Source organism: Bacillus rossius, chromosome 1, assembly GCF_032445375.1.
Source record: "Bacillus rossius redtenbacheri isolate Brsri chromosome 1, Brsri_v3, whole genome shotgun sequence".
NCBI lineage: Eukaryota > Metazoa > Arthropoda > Insecta > Phasmatodea > Bacillidae > Bacillus > Bacillus rossius.
The window spans coordinates 69,381,309-69,399,377 of NC_086330.1; the positions used below are offsets into that span (position 1 = coordinate 69,381,309).

Sequence of the window (18,069 nt, forward strand, 5' to 3'; positions counted from 1 at the left end):
GATATGTTGACTAATACAAGCTTCTGACCACACTAACCCGAGACTGTCTATAGAGGATTATAGTTACCAGTTTTATAAATAAACTTGTAATATATTCGCAGAGGTTATTGCACACTGGCGTGTCACAGCATGCAGGATAGACGCAACACGTGGGCTTGTTTACAACATGTTGAAGTTTTGCAACACGTAGGCTTGTTATAATAGTTCATTAAAAAAAAGCGTTTACATTGACTATCTAACTTAAAAATAAAATTTACCACAGTATTTAATACTTTCGACACTGAAAAGTTCGAAGCTTTTATCACATTTTCACGGTACACTGAACACCGGTGACCTATCCACGGGATGTTTAAAATGTCATCATAATGGAGAAGAATGTTATAAGACTTCCTTAGTTTAGTACCACTACCGCTCTCTGTGAAAGTTGCATCATCTTTGACTCTAGATGTTCTGAGTTAATCTACAGTACAGGGGTGTTTTGCAAGCGGATGACATAAGTGTAACCAACTGTTCTTATCTTCTCAGTGGAATGAAATTAGCAGTCTCACTGTAGTATTAATTGCTTCATCCCAGGAAATATGAAAATGAATATTTTCGCGACTTTTTCAAAGTACACCGGCAAGCGTTCACAGTATTTATTCAAATCGTAATATCTAACACGATATTCGACACAATGCAGGCTAGAGTGAACATGAAGCTATTTGGTCTCCTGAATATAGAACATTATTTGCTGTAAAATTGCAGTAAATCTGGAATCTGTAACCCGTTGTTTCTTTGCCTTATCGCATCATACACGTGAAGCAAACGATACAGGCATAGCAGAATCGTCATGAAAACTGTCATTGATACTTGTTCATCGGTGAAGTATCTCGATACCTCGCCTGTACCAAAGACAGTATTTCATAGCATAACAATCAACGGGTCACTAGAGATGACTTTCTGGACCAGCTGATTGAGAAGAGATACTGTGACTTTATTCATAATCATATTGCTGCTTCACTGACATCTTTAACCAAATCGAAGGAAACATTGAGTGTACAGGAAAAAATGCTAATGTTAGTTAGCATATCAATAGTTTTACATACATTTGTAAGCAAAAATTTATTTTAGTTTAAAAATTTAACTTTCCAAAGAGTTTTGTTTCTAAATCATTGCTACATTGAAGTTCACACGTTTAAATATTAATTCATTTTGGAAATGTGTAAAATTCTTCAAATTTTATAATTAGGTATTGCAAATTCTGACTACTATTATGTCCCTCAACTAATTTTTTTATTTGGATCCTAGACTGAAGTAAAATTATATGTGGTTGATAACAGTCGATACTATGTTTATAAATAACAGAAAACTATTGCGTAATATCATTAAAAAATTGGTCATAGTTTGCTTGTATACTGAATAGCAGGATTATTGTACTAAAAAAATACCACTGGTGATGCCTACCTTGAAGCTTTCCAACCAAAATGACTGCCACTAGTAGATGACTACATCATCATTATCTCCTCTACTCCGCAATTGGTTTGAATACTCACATTACACATGTATGACAACAATCGTTGACCTAGGTCTATGCCCCCACTTCTGGAGGCTATGTGTACCATCACTGACATTAAAAATTAAATTATTTCAAATAGCTTTTCGTAGATAAATGGGACCAGCTATTAAAATAAGGTCAATAGTTGGTTAAATTTGTTTATGCATTAATTTCGTCACTTTTTGAAATGTTCTAACGGTTTCAAGAAATGTTTTTAAAATAAACAACCTACATAATAATTTTATGTAAGGAAGGTCTGCAATTATCTTTTTAAAATAAGTTTTTGTTCGTTTGACTGTATCCTTAATAAATGAGAAAAAGTTAGAAATAATCTCTGTCTGTCAAATGTATTAAACTGTAGATTTGTAATAGTTTTAGATACAACAGATTACGTAAGTTTAATTCAAAGATTTAGTTGATGAAAAGCAGAGGTATGTACACAGCAAAACTTTCTAATTTCAAACATACATGCGAAAAAGTACCTTATGCAAAAAAATTAATAATCAAATTAGTTAGTGGCTTATATGTCACATCAATCACCTTCCATAGTGTCCTGTTTGAATAAAATGAAAGTCAAACTTTGGATTTCACAGTGCTTTAAAAATGGATGTTTTAAGCTAATGTTTGATTTCAATTCAAATATCGTCCTTTGTAATCACCAAATAATTTTTTTTTACTGCTTCATCTGGAAGTTACAATTCAGGTCAGTTTTAAAGTTACCATCATATAAATGCTCATCATTAATACTTTACTTTCGCTACGATAGTACACTCTCCATGTAAAGTACAAAAAATGCAATAAATCCAGACCAATATATTTATTACTTTTTTATATAATATATACTATAACATAACCAATGGGTCGAAAAGTTTAAAACGGGAGTTTTAATCTAACGTGATCTTCAAACACACGAGGAACTTCCAAAGATGCTCTTCACTTGACCTCCAGCACGAAGGTCCTGATCTGCATGGGTCGCAGGGAGACTTCCAGAGAGTCCCCGGGGCTCGAGGTCGCCTCCTCCTGCCTGGCGGCGGGAGGATCAGTGCGCCACTGCATCCTCCGAGTGGCCGACAACCACTGGTTGCCGTCCAGAGTCGTCTCTCGCGCAGACACCACCGTCATGGTCGAGAAAAATTCCTGCGACAGCCACATCACACTCGCTACTCTCCAGGCTGTCCTGCGACAGTCACGGCGCACTCACTACTCTCTAGACTGCCCTGCGACAGTCACGGCACACTCACTTCTCACTAGACTATCCTTTGAGAGTCTCTGCACACTCACTTCTCTCTATACTGTCCTGCGACAGTCACGGCACACTCACTACTCTCTAGACTGCCCTGCGACAGTCATGGCACACTCACTACTCTCTAGACTGCCCTGCGACAGTCATGGCACACTCACTACTCTCTAGGCTGTCCTGCAACTGTTACAGTTCACTCGCTACTCTCAAGGCAGTCCTGCGACAGTCACGGCACACTCACTACCCTCTAGACTGCCCTGCGACAGTCATGGCACACTCACTACTCTCTAGACTGCCCTGCGACAGTCATGGCACACTCGCTACTCTCCAGGCTGTCCTGCGACAGTCACGGCACACTCACTACTCTCTAGACTGCCCTGCGACAGTCATGGCACACTCACTACTCTCTAGACTGCCCTGCGACAGTCATGGCACACTCACTACTCTCTAGGCTGTCCTGCAACTGTTACAGTTCACTCGCTACTCTCAAGGCAGTCCTGCGACAGTCACGGCACACTCACTACTCTCTAGACTGCCCTGCGACAGTCATGGCACACTCGCTACTCTCTAGACTGCCCTGCGACAGTCATGGCACACTCACTACTCTCCAGGCTGTCCTGCAACTGTTACAGTTCACTCGCTACTCTCAAGGCAGTCCTGCGACAGTCACGGCACACTCACTACTCTCTAGACTGCCCTGCGACAGTCATGGCACACTCGCTACTCTCTAGACTGCCCTGCGACAGTCATGGCACACTCACTACTCTCTAGGCTGTCCTGCAACTGTTACAGTTCACTCGCTAATCTCAAGGCAGTCCTGCGACAGTCACGGCACACTCACTACTCTCTAGACTGCCCTGCGACAGTCATGGCATACTCGCTACTCTCTAGACTGCCCTGCGACAGTCATAGCACACTCGCTACTCTCCAGGCTGTCCTGCGACAGTCACGGCACACTCACTACTCTCTAGGCTGTCCTGCAACTGTTACAGTTCACTCGCTACTCTCAAGGCAGTCCTGCGACAGTCAAGGCACACTCACTACTCTCTAGACTGCCCTGCGACAGTCATGGCACACTCACTACTCTCTAGGCTGTCCTGCAACTGTTACAGTTCACTCGCTACTCTCAAGGCAGTCCTGCGACAGTCACGGCACACTCACTACTCTCTAGACTGCCCTGCGACAGCCACATCACACTCGCTACTCTCCAGGCTGTCCTGCGACAGTCACGGCGCACTCACTACTCTCTAGACTGCCCTGCGACAGTCACGGCACACTCACTTCTCTCTAGACTGTCCTTTGAGAGTCTCTGCACACTCACTTCTCTCTATACTGTCCTGCGACAGTCACGGCACACTCACTACTCTCTAGACTGCCCTGCGACAGTCATGGCATACTCGCTACTCTCTAGACTGCCCTGCGACAGTCATGGCACATTCACTACTCTCTAGGCTGTCCTGCAACTGTTACAGTTCACTCGCTACTCTCAAGGCAGTCCTGCGACAGTCACGGCACACTCACTACTCTCTAGACTGCCCTGCGACAGTCATGGCACACTCGCTACTCTCTAGGCTGTCCTGCAACTGTTACAGTTCACTCGCTACTCTCAAGGCAGTCCTGCGACAGTCACGGCACACTCACTACTCTCTAGACTGCCCTGCGACAGTCATGGCACACTCACTACTCTCTAGGCTGTCCTGCAACTGTTACAGTTCACTCGCTACTCTCAAGGCAGTCCTGCGACAGTCACGGCACACTCACTACTCTCTAGACTGCCCTGCGACAGTCATGGCACACTCGCTACTCTCTAGACTGCCCTGCGACAGTCATGGAACACTCACTACTCTCCAGGCTGTCCTGCAACTGTTACAGTTCACTCGCTACTCTCAAGGCAGTCCTGCGACAGTCACGGCACACTCACTACTCTCTAGACTGCCCTGCGACAGTCATGGCACACTCACTACTCTCTAGACTGCCCTGCGACAGTCATGGCACACTCACTACTCTCTAGGCTGTCCTGCAACTGTTACAGTTCACTCGCTACTCTCAAGGTAGTCCTGCGACAGTCACGGCACACTCACTACTCTCTAGACTGCCCTGCGACAGTCATGGCATACTCGCTACTCTCTAGACTGCCCTGCGACAGTCATGGCACACTCGCTACTCTCCAGGCTGTCCTGCGACAGTCACGGCACACTCACTACTCTCTAGGCTGTCCTGCAACTGTTACAGTTCACTCGCTACTCTCAAGGCAGTCCTGCGACAGTCAAGGCACACTCACTACTCTCTAGACAGCCCTGCGACAGTCATGGCACACTCACTACTCTCTAGGCTGTCCTGCAACTGTTACAGTTCACTCGCTACTCTCAAGGCAGTCCTGCGACAGTCACGGCACACTCACTACTCTCTAGACTGCCCTGCGACAGCCACATCACACTCGCTACTCTCCAGGCTGTCCTGCGACAGTCACGGCGCACTCACTACTCTCTAGACTGCCCTGCGACAGTCACGGCACACTCACTTCTCTCTAGACTGTCCTTTGAGAGTCTCTGCACACTCACTTCTCTCTATACTGTCCTGCGACAGTCACGGCACACTCACTACTCTCTAGACTGCCCTGCGACAGTCATGGCACACTCACTACTCTCTAGACTGCCCTGCGACAGTCATGGCACACTCACTACTCTCTAGGCTGTCCTGCAACTGTTACAGTTCACTCGCTACTCTCAAGGCAGTCCTGCGACAGTCACGGCACACTCACTACTCTCTAGACTGCCCTGCGACAGTCATGGCACACTCACTACTCTCTAGACTGCCCTGCGACAGTCATGGCACACTCGCTACTCTCCAGGCTGTCCTGCGACAGTCACGGCACACTCACTACTCTCTAGACTGCCCTGCGACAGTCATGGCACACTCACTACGCTCTAGACTGCCCTGCGACAGTCATGGCACACTCACTACTCTCTAGGCTGTCCTGCAACTGTTACAGTTCAATCGCTACTCTCAAGGCAGTCCTGCGACAGTCACGGCACACTCACTACTCTCTAGACTGCCCTGCGACAGTCATGGCACACTCGCTACTCTCTAGACTGCCCTGCGACAGTCATGGCACACTCACTACTCTCCAGGCTGTCCTGCAACTGTTACAGTTCACTCGCTACTCTCAAGGCAGTCCTGCGACAGTCACGGCACACTCACTACTCTCTAGACTGCCCTGCGACAGTCATGGCACACTCACTACTCTCTAGACTGCCCTGCGACAGTCATGGCACACTCACTACTCTCTAGGCTGTCCTGCAACTGTTACAGTTCACTCGCTACTCTCAAGGCAGTCCTGCGACAGTCACGGCACACTCACTACTCTCTAGACTGCCCTGCGACAGTCATGGCACACTCGTTACTCTCTAGACTGCCCTGCGACAGTCATGGCACACTCGCTACTCTCCAGGCTGTCCTGCGACAGTCACGGCACACTCACTACTCTCTAGGCTGTCCTGCAACTGTTACAGTTCACTCGCTACTCTCAAGGCAGTCCTGCGACAGTCACGGCACACTCACTACTCTCTAGACTGCCCTGCGACAGTCATGGCACACTCACTACTCTCTAGGCTGTCCTGCGACTGTTACAGTTCACTCGCTACTCTCAAGGCAGTCCTGCGACAGTCACGGCACACTCACTACTCTCTAGACTGCCCTGCGACAGTCATGGCACACTCGCTACTCTCTAGACTGCCCTGCGACAGTCATGGAACACTCACTACTTTCTAGACTGCCCTGCGACAGTCATGGCACACTCACTACTCTCTAGGCTGTCCTGCGACAGTCATGGCACACTTACTACTCTCTAGGCTTTCCTGCAACTGTTACAGTTCACTCGCTACTCTCAAGGCAGTCCTGCGACAGTCACGGCACACTCACTACTCTCTAGATTGCCCTGCGACAGTCATGGCACACTCGCTACTCTCTAGACTGCCCTGCGACAGTCATGGCACACTCACTACTCTCTAGACTGCCCTACGACAGTCATGGCACACTCACTACTCTCTAGGCTGTCCTGCAACTGTTACAGTTCACTCGCTACTCTCAAGGCAGTCCTGCGACAGTCACTACTCTCTATACTGCCCTGCGACAGTCATGACAGACTCACTACTCTCTGGACTGCCCTGCGACAGTCATGGCACACTCACTACTCTCTGGACTGCCCTTTGAGAGTCACGGCACACTCACTTCTCTCTAGACTGCCCTGCGAAAGTCATGGCACACTCACTACTCTCTAGGCTGTCCTGCAACTGTTACAGTTCACTCGCTACTCTCAAGGCAGTCCTGCGACAGTCACGGCACACTCGCTACTCTCCAGGCTGTCCTGCGACAGTCACGGCACACTCACTACTCTCTAGACTGCCCTGCGACAGTCATGGCACACTCACTACGCTCTAGACTGCCCTGCGACAGTCATGGCACACTCACTACTCTCTAGACTGCCCTGCGACAGTCATGGCACACTCACTACTCTCTAGGCTGTCCTGCAACTGTTACAGTTCACTCGCTACTCTCAAGGCAGTCCTGCGACAGTCACGGCACACTCACTTCTCTCTAGACTGCCCTGCGACAGTCATGGCACACTCACTACTCTCTAGACTGCCCTGCGACAGTCACGGCACACTCACTTCTCTCTAGACTGTCCTTTGAGAGTCTCTGCACACTCACTTCTCTCTATACTGTCCTGCGACAGTCACGGCACACTCACTACTCTCTAGACTGCCCTGCGACAGTCATGGCACACTCACTACTCTCTAGACTGCCCTGCGACAGTCATGGCACACTCACTACTCTCTAGGCTGTCCTGCAACTGTTACAGTTCACTCGCTACTCTCAAGGCAGTCCTGCGACAGTCACGGCACACTCACTACTCTCTAGACTGCCCTGCGACAGTCATGGCACACTCACTACTCTCTAGACTGCCCTGCGACAGTCATGGCACACTCGCTACTCTCCAGGCTGTCCTGCGACAGTCACGGCACACTCACTACTCTCTAGACTGCCCTGCGACAGTCATGGCACACTCACTACGCTCTAGACTGCCCTGCGACAGTCATGGCACACTCACTACTCTCTAGGCTGTCCTGCAACTGTTACAGTTCAATCGCTACTCTCAAGGCAGTCCTGCGACAGTCACGGCACACTCACTACTCTCTAGACTGCCCTGCGACAGTCATGGCACACTCGCTACTCTCTAGACTGCCCTGCGACAGTCATGGCACACTCACTACTCTCCAGGCTGTCCTGCAACTGTTACAGTTCACTCGCTACTCTCAAGGCAGTCCTGCGACAGTCACGGCACACTCACTACTCTCTAGACTGCCCTGCGACAGTCATGGCACACTCACTACTCTCTAGACTGCCCTGCGACAGTCATGGCACACTCACTACTCTCTAGGCTGTCCTGCAACTGTTACAGTTCACTCGCTACTCTCAAGGCAGTCCTGCGACAGTCACGGCACACTCACTACTCTCTAGACTGCCCTGCGACAGTCATGGCACACTCGTTACTCTCTAGACTGCCCTGCGACAGTCATGGCACACTCGCTACTCTCCAGGCTGTCCTGCGACAGTCACGGCACACTCACTACTCTCTAGGCTGTCCTGCAACTGTTACAGTTCACTCGCTACTCTCAAGGCAGTCCTGCGACAGTCACGGCACACTCACTACTCTCTAGACTGCCCTGCGACAGTCATGGCACACTCACTACTCTCTAGGCTGTCCTGCGACTGTTACAGTTCACTCGCTACTCTCAAGGCAGTCCTGCGACAGTCACGGCACACTCACTACTCTCTAGACTGCCCTGCGACAGTCATGGCACACTCGCTACTCTCTAGACTGCCCTGCGACAGTCATGGAACACTCACTACTTTCTAGACTGCCCTGCGACAGTCATGGCACACTCACTACTCTCTAGGCTGTCCTGCGACAGTCATGGCACACTTACTACTCTCTAGGCTTTCCTGCAACTGTTACAGTTCACTCGCTACTCTCAAGGCAGTCCTGCGACAGTCACGGCACACTCACTACTCTCTAGATTGCCCTGCGACAGTCATGGCACACTCGCTACTCTCTAGACTGCCCTGCGACAGTCATGGCACACTCACTACTCTCTAGACTGCCCTACGACAGTCATGGCACACTCACTACTCTCTAGGCTGTCCTGCAACTGTTACAGTTCACTCGCTACTCTCAAGGCAGTCCTGCGACAGTCACTACTCTCTATACTGCCCTGCGACAGTCATGACAGACTCACTACTCTCTGGACTGCCCTGCGACAGTCATGGCACACTCACTACTCTCTGGACTGCCCTTTGAGAGTCACGGCACACTCACTTCTCTCTAGACTGCCCTGCGAAAGTCATGGCACACTCACTACTCTCTAGGCTGTCCTGCAACTGTTACAGTTCACTCGCTACTCTCAAGGCAGTCCTGCGACAGTCACGGCACACTCACTACTCTCTATACTGCCCTGCGACAGTCATGACACACTCACTACTCTCTGGACTGCCCTTTGAGAGTCACGGCACACTCACTTCTCTCTAGACTGCCCTGCGACGGGCCTGCCCGCACTTGCTCAAGTAACGATTGAAGTGCAACGGAGAACAGGTGTGGATGCATCATATACATTCCACTCAAGTTGATGTTAACATATTTTGAATTATGGTACAGCAAAATTCTTAGTTAATGAGCGGAATATTTTGATATTTATCCAAACAACTCAGCTCCATGCAACAACAGTAATGTTACCAATGAGCAAAAAATGTTTTGTTAATTTTAAAACTTTTTACGGGGTAAAGTCTGAATGCTTATTAGAGCATTTTATGGAGTCTCACTTTAACTTAGAAAGATTTTATTCTATTCCAACTAACCTATTTTATTAATAAAACTTCTCGATACAAACGTCTGTACATCGGACGAAATGGTGAAAACATTATTTCAAATGGCTATTTACATTATTGATAACATTGAAATATAATGTCTAACATTTCTAAAAATTATATAACAAGCTAAAGAATGGTGCCCATACGGTCTCGCTAGCTTACTCTACGGCCTTTCAATTTATATTGAAACCTGCAAATACACTTCATTGTTTTTTCCTCTAATATTCAAAAGTAAAAAAAGTTCTATTGTAAACCTAATTTTTTAAAGTTTTATTTTAAAAATCATTATACACATCTTAAAATACTGGGGGGAAAATACTGTAAATAACGAAATGGTTTAGTATTTACAACATTTATGAGACTTTAATATGTAGGATTTTATATAATAATTATTGAACATTAAAAAAAATCGTATCTTGAAAACTAAATGTCGTATCGCAATGTTATTTCAGTAAATATATGTTTCATTGTCTGCACTTTTCCCGAAATATGCATGAAATGATAACTAAAAAATAAAAAGACCAGAGTAGTTATATATTAAATAAGCTTATGTTAGGCAATGTGAATCTATGATTAAACTTTCTTGCACGTGAAGGAGAGATTCTCGAACGCAAGCAATATGCACGAACGCAGTTAGTTCAAGCGTGTCTTCTCTGCGTCTAAACTAGCTAAGCTTAAATACTGTGAGTAATAAAAAGTGACTTGTGCTGTGGCAATTATCATTTTTTAAGAGGCTTTAAACTTTAAATTATTTTAGTCAAGAGTTGTTGCGGAAGTAGAGAGAGACGATCGCAGTGAATCATGGAATTTGTTTGTACATATTTACATATAAAGATTATTTAACAATTTATTTTGCGGTTCATAAATAGTAATATTTAAATAAATTTTATAAGAACTATGTATTTCAGCTATATAATAATTTTTTGTGTATAAATACTGTATATGCTCTGAGCAGTACAAAAGTGGAGGATATATACATATTTAATGTGTGTGATAAAGTTTCAGTATCAAACCTAATAAATTATCATTTCAAATTTTTTTGGTAATTTTTTAATTTGTTTCCCTTTTTACTTTTGTGTTTTTTCCCTTATTTAAATTGGACTGCCCATTTAGACAATACCATTGCAAGTTATCTGCGATTTTTTCCGGTAGCTATCCAGGACGCAATTGAGTATTAGAATTTTTTTTTTATTTATTGGTCCTTATAATGCACTTAATTAAGTTTCGTTTGGGCTCAAGGGGAAGGTTAAATTTTGAAAGAATCAATGTAAACGGTTAACCATGTAACCTAAAATATCAGCGTGTATGTCTGTGATTTTGATTTAAATTGTATTAACAATCAAATAAGTTACTGTGTATTGTTAAAAAAAATATAAAAAAGTTTTGTATGCTAATAATTATTTATAAAAAACTAAAATTTAATATTATCAAAACGGATAAATGCAAATAAGATCAATAGATAAAAACATTCAAATATACATACTTATGAGTAAGATGTGTGTTTTTTCTTTAAAAATATTTAAAACTGAACTATAAATTATTTTTAAAAGTGAATTTGTTGCCTATGAGGGCGTGTAACATAAATTTTTGGAATTCAAGTTAACGAAGTTGCATATGGTAGTATAAAATAAAACTGGCAGAATACCAGATTGTGCTTTCAATATGCTCACTGTGACAGAGTCAAGGTCATACAAGATTGCAGCCAATGCCAAGATCAACCAATATGGCAGCCAGGAGTAAAGGTCGACCAATATGGCGACTTGCGTCATGGTCAATCTCAAAGTTTGTCATTCAATATGGTGGCTATTGCAGCATCCATAATGGCGGTCGTAACTCCAAAATCACAGATGAAGGTCAGCACAGTCCTTGCATCATAAACCTTGCGCTCGGAATTTTCAAACTATTCAAAACGATCATCACAAATAATACGATTTAAAAAATTATAATAGCTGTAGATACGCCTTAGGCGACACAATTATCAACAAGAAAATTTCTCTAGAATTTACAGTTAATTTACGGACTTTTCAACGAGGAATTTAACTCAAATAAACGAAGAGTTCTTCGTAATTTTAAATAACCAAATCTTCTTATAAACTAAGCGTTTTTTCGTAATATTAGTTTTATGTTTCGTTCCAAACAAAGGTGAACATATAAAAATGGACAAAGGAATATGGTTCTTATTGTAGACGTAACCAGTTTTTAAATGTTTTGTTAATATACCAAGAATATTCTTTTATGGAATCATGTTCAAAGAAAGTAAATTCAGTGACCTTAAAATCACAAAGATGGCCGAAAATTTACGAAGATCCTCGGATAATTTGTAACCAGCATTCTTCGTAAATTTTAGTTGAAAATTTTTGACAGAGTACTGTAAAAAATTTGGTTTCTTCAGGCAAGTAACCTACTGTTCGCGCCAGATGTTTTGGCTCACCTGCAGGTTGACGGTGACTGCCTGCGAGAGGGAGCTGTCCTCGGACTGCTGGAAGATGTGCTCCAGTCGGAGGAGAACAGTGCCGTCCTTCCACGGCTCCAAGGTCAACACGTGGACGTTGCGAGGCAGCGCTAGCTTCAGGCCTGACATCTGCCGCAGGATAACAAAAGCACCTCGCTACACGGTCCTGTTTCTAATGGAAACTTACACACAGGTAAATTACGGCCTTCTTGGACCAAGGTTAGTAGAAGGGGAGGTTGCCTAAGACGGGCGCGCATCTTTCTGCGCAGGCAGCGAAGTGACGTCACGTGCAGTACACCGCCTCGACCTTGCTCCCGTCCCGTCCCCCAGTCAAGACGCGCGCGCTTTCACAAATTTATCTTTCCGTCCCGACAAAACTGGACACACTGTCATAGAGGCGATCTCATGACACGCGTACTTCTAGTTTCATCTTTATGTGCACGACGAATTCAACTACTACCTCGCGTGTGTGTTTAGAGTTTTATTTCCTAGCCTGATAAACGTCAACTTGTGCAGTGTTCGGCGTTTGAACGAATATTTTATAACATTAATGCAGCTTCAATACTAGTTTGCTGTGTGGTAAAATTCCCGCGACTGGGTGTGCTGTAGCTGTTTGTGAAAATCGTCGTGAAAAAACAAAAAAAAAAGTCATTACCACAGATTTCCAAAAGAAATTGTGTTCAGAAGCCAATGGGTGCAACGCTGCAAACGACAAGATAAATTCAATCCTGATACTTCTTACGTATGTTCAGATCATTTTATGGTCGAGGGCTATGAAAGAGATCTACAGACTGAACTGTTAAAAACTGAACCAAAGAAAGTTTTGAAGAAATCTGCTGTACCATCTCTAAAATTGTTGTCTAAGGATCATATTCACCGGGAGGATACAAATTCTGTAGAACGTAATTCACGGTACAATTCAAGACAAAACAAAAAAAAATTGCAACAGAGCTGATAAAATAACCGTAAGAAATAAGTGTAATTGAATCTAGCAGCCTCAGTGCTAGAAATAAGGTAGAAAATAAAGAAGAAAATCTGAAAAAAGAAAATGAAATTCTGAAACATAAAATATTACTTTTAGAAAATAAACTTCTTTCAGACGCCAAAAATATTAAAAAATTAAAGAAAGAAAATAATAACCTGAAAAGAAAGAATGTAAAAGATTCTAAAGAATCAAAAAAATGTTTCCAAGTGCTGTCGTCGTTGTTTAGGAAAAATCAAATAGGGTTGCTTCTTGGAATAAGGAAACATGTGAGGTGGACTAATGAAGAAATATCTTTGGCGTTCACATTAAGGTACCTAAGTAAACGTTGCTATCTTTTTCTGAAGAAAAAAATGAATATTCCTTTGCCAGGTATATCCACGCTTCAGAGGTGGGCATCATCTTTGAAAATGCGTGAGGGCCTACTTCAGCACATGTTTCAGTATCTTGAAGTTTCAGGATCAAAACTGATTGATAAAGAACGCACAGCAGTCCTGCAATTTGACGAAGTTAAAGTAAAGAGAAGTCTGGAATACGATGTGAAAAAAGATGAAGTTGTCGGACCTTTTTCATACATGCAAGTTGTAATGGCTCGAGGCTTGTTTTCTAAATGGAAGCAGCCACTCTACATAAATTTTGACACAAAAATGACGAAAGATATTCTTCTGTCAATTATTGATAAGCTTCGTGGTGCAGGATAAGTGGTGAAAGCCATAGTAAGTGATCTTGGGGGAGGAAATGTAGGCCTATGGAAGGAAATGGGAATTAGTACAGACAAGACATTTTTTAACCACCCTAGTGCAGAAACCGAAAAAATTTATGTGTTTGCTGATCCATCACATCTTTTGAAACTCATCAGGAATTGGTTTTTGGATACAGGGTTCAATTTACCTGATAACATATACATTAATAAAGGACCAGTAGAAGCCCCTATAAATGCAGAAGAATCCTCAGATCTCAAAATATGCCACAAACTAACAAAGACACATGTATCGGTGGAAAAAACGCAGCGGCAGAATGTAAGGAAAGCAAGTGAATTATTGTCACGAACCACTGCTATCGCTTTGAAAACTAAAATGCCCGGAATGGACAAGAATGTTGCACAAGCAACTGCAGACTTTATTCTCCTGTGTGACGAATGGTTTGATACCATGAACTGTTATATACCCCGTAATATTGGCGAACCATCCCGAAAAGCATACGGCCAAGAATTAACTGCTCAAGACGAAATTTTAAACAAAATGATTGAAACAATAAGTAAATTGCGTTGCTGCGGGGAAAAAAAATGCAACTTTTCCAGAAAGGTGTCGTGTCTACGAAATCATTACAGCTTCTTTACAGAGATCTAAAACTGACACATGGTATTAGTTACATATTGACCCATCGTCTTAATCAAGACATTATTGAAAATTTGTTTTCGCAGATTCGCACCCGTGGAGGATTAAACAATCATCCCACGCCTTTAGACGCACTATACCGCCTGAGGATGATAATTTTAGGAAAAAACCAAGGTGTGCTATGGACGAATACAAATACGACTGCTGCTTCAGATGACACGGAATTTGTGGCAAGCAAAGTGCTTAAACTTAGTGGTCTTTTTGATTCAGTAAGTGAAACTGAAAAATAAAAAACAAATTTTCTTAAAGAAGAAGGCAAGTCTGAAGGAAACGTTACTGCGGATGATATCATTACAACACAAACAGAATTTAAATTTTCTACCGATTTAGAAGAAAATGCTTTTGAATACCTTTCTGGTTGGGTGGCAAAAAAACTAAAATCAGAGTTCTCCTACTTAGAAAGTAGCAATGAGGCGAATACTCTAATACCAACTGCATCATCGTGGGTCAAACATCTGTCTTATGGGGGATTGTGTATACCGTCTGAACTATGGTTACGTCAAGCAAAGCAGCTTGAGTGTGAATGCCAAAATTATCATGGTAAAGAACTTCTAAAAGGCCCAGGTGTCGTGACGAAATTGGTGGATAAGATTGCTCCTTCCTTAAATAATATTCCAAAGAAAATTATAAGAGCCTTTGTTCTTCAAAGAACATTCATAAGGATGAAGTGTCTTTCAGAAGAATCCCGAAAATCTACCAAGAGAACTTCAGACGACGGGAGGAAAAAAATTAAAAAATACAAAAAAATTGTTACATGAAGTACTTAGGCAATTAAGACCTGAAATTGTATGCTGCATTAAATAGCTGACCTCTAAAGTGACATTCTTAATATTTTATTAGGTCTAGTTTTGATCAAGAAGACCAAATTTTTATTTATATGGTGCATTATCAACTAAACAATTTTTTTTAAGTTACACGTGTGTTAAAGCAATCTCTCAAAAACTTAATGCTAAATAAATTTTTTTAATTTTAATTTTTTATCTTCCAAGAGTAAAGAAATAATCCGACGTCGGAAACTACGGACGATCAATGAGCTAACCAAATATGCAACGGTTGCAATGTTTGGTGAGTACCGAGATATTTTATTGTTTCCACATATGCTTGTTTTTTGTGTATTTCTTGCAAGGTACTCACAATAATCAGTGATGTGAAATGGTTTTTTATGTACATAATAATTTTTGTGCTTATCATATGAATGGAATCGGGGGGGGGGGGAATAATATTTATAATAATGGCAGCCATATCAGTATTAGACCGAGTATAAATATAATGGAACAATTATGGAAGGGTCGTTGTAATAGTGTTAACAACGTGTTTGATCTATGGGTTTATTTTAAGACGCGGCACTTGCTGCTGTACTTGCTGCTGTGGCCGGACGCGGCAGACAGATAACGGGCAGGCCGGCAGCTGCGTGACAGCTAGTGACGTCACCCACCCTCGGCCGGCTGGCTACACGGTGCTTACGGGACCGAGGCAACCTCCCTCTACTAACCTTGTTCTTGGACCACGTTGTTTTCTCGTCATGAAATATATATTATTTGAAAAACCCATCGGGGATAATTTTTATTCTTTCTATTACTTATATAGTTTTATTGGTTGTAGAAAGAAGAGTATATTTAGGTATTAAGTTCAGTAGATAGGCTATATAAAATATTTTTTTAACAGCGGTAAAATAACGTTCTGATATGTAATTTCCCCCCTTCATTTATAGACCAAATAACATACAAAAAAAGTATCTAAGATAGTTTTAATTATTAAAATGCTTTGTTCAAACCTATGTTAACTACTTGAACAGCCATTTTATGTTATATCATAAAGTATTTTCAACTGACCAGAAATAATAAGCAAGAACGTTTGGATGCACTGAAGAAATCCTTAAACATATTTCAATTGTGTCACATTTTTAGGTGTATCTGCATGACGAATAACTACAATCATAACAACAGTTCAGTCCTATTCTAAATTTTATACATAATGTAAGTTACATGACAAGCTAGACGATAAAATTCATCTATTATTAAATTGAATATAAGTCTGCATTAACCGCTCCAAAATGGTAGTCAGGTCATCTGAAATATTCTTAAAATTCTGTTATCTTTGAGATACTTTCTAGAATCTCGTCCCTTTTAGTATATGATGATAATTACGATACTTAAAGTCTATTCCAGCAAATACTTAAACATGTACTAAATTTGCCAAAAATATTAATTTGGGTAATTGAAGTCTACCTGTAATACTTTGGGTTAAAAACTTTTAAAAACCATTAAAATTACTAACTCACTTGCTTTTTTTGAAACCATAATAAAATGGGCTAGCCCACACACTAAAGTTAAGAGATGAAAATTTATCAGCTTTTCTAATTTATTATAACAATTAGTTTTATGCATCTTTAACAACAGAATATGTAAGTAAATATATTACAGTAAAATGATTTCACTTCTTTGTATTTAATTTAACTATCCTAATTTATTTTACGAACTGTTCTCATCTGACTAAAAAATTGTATTAAGGAATCCTAGTCTTCAAAACGTTTTTCCATTGACTACAATTGAGTTGCAGAATATGACCTCGGCCTTTTTATGCTTTGTTAACCTTGGTGTTTGCCTGAAGCAAGTTTCTCCAGTTTGTAAGAAGCACATACAACCAAAGAAGGTCCAATAACATTGTTTAGTAAGGCCTACATGTTGTAAATACTACAGGAAACTAATTTGTTAAATCATTTTTCCGTGTCACAGTTACAGTGGTTTCCTGTTACAGACTTTAATGCGAGAACACATCACTCTGCAACTGAAAAAAATAGAGTCGGGGGGAGAGGGGTAGAAATTTTATTGTGAGAGTCATCACTTGCACTCGCCCCAGTGTCCACATCCTTTTTTGGTGGCTGCACTCAGAAACGAAAATCTGTAGTATTCTCAAGGAAGTCTGTGAGATAAAATTTTTAATTCCTGTTTCACAGTAAGGATTTTGCAAGCGCCAACGGGCTTTTTGCTAACGGGCCCCCGTGGCACCCCTTCCCCCACCTTCAAAGGGATCTATGGCCATGGCCGCACTGAACTGATTCAAGATTCAACTGTTTTTATTCTGTCATTAATACTACTGATGTAGATGACACATGTCTCACCTGAGAGCATTTTGTAGGTTGGCAGTACTACAATATTGTTTTAAGTTGCACTGAGTAGCAATAAATATTTTCAGCTTCGAATTCCACGATGATGTTTAACACTTTCCTTTATACAAAACCAGAGGTTTTCACCCGGATGATTGAGAGGAGTATCTTCCTGAAGGGTTTGGGCGTACCCGTCCTCAACACGTACACTAATCGTTATCAGTTATTTTTCTTGCCTCCCATAGTAAATATTGTTGCACTATATTTTTAAGATGTACCAAATAAGCATGTACTTTTAACTTACGTAGAAATGCAGATGGAGCCTTTCGGCACGTACTTGATACACTTGCCATTAGTTGGATCACATCATAAATTCCACATATTGCGAGAAACTACTTCAACTGGCTTGATGCCAACTCCGTACTTGTTTC

General features: G+C 42.2%; 1 protein-coding gene across 2 annotated transcripts in view; it reads right to left on the reverse strand.

The window, feature by feature from the left end:
• Positions 1-2,336: 2,336 nt before the first annotated feature.
• The window catches only part of LOC134537335 (lysosomal alpha-mannosidase-like), a 107,378-nt gene continuing 91,645 nt past the window's right edge, over positions 2,337-18,069 (reverse strand). For both annotated transcript variants that reach the window (XM_063377673.1, XM_063377663.1), the window contains 2 exons: positions 12,133-12,282; positions 2,337-2,671 (listed from right to left, as the gene is read on the reverse strand). In XM_063377673.1, the coding sequence (XP_063233743.1) occupies positions 2,468-2,671; positions 12,133-12,282 (354 nt within the window). In that variant the 3' untranslated portion in view covers positions 2,337-2,467. The remainder of the gene's footprint in view (positions 2,672-12,132; positions 12,283-18,069) is intronic.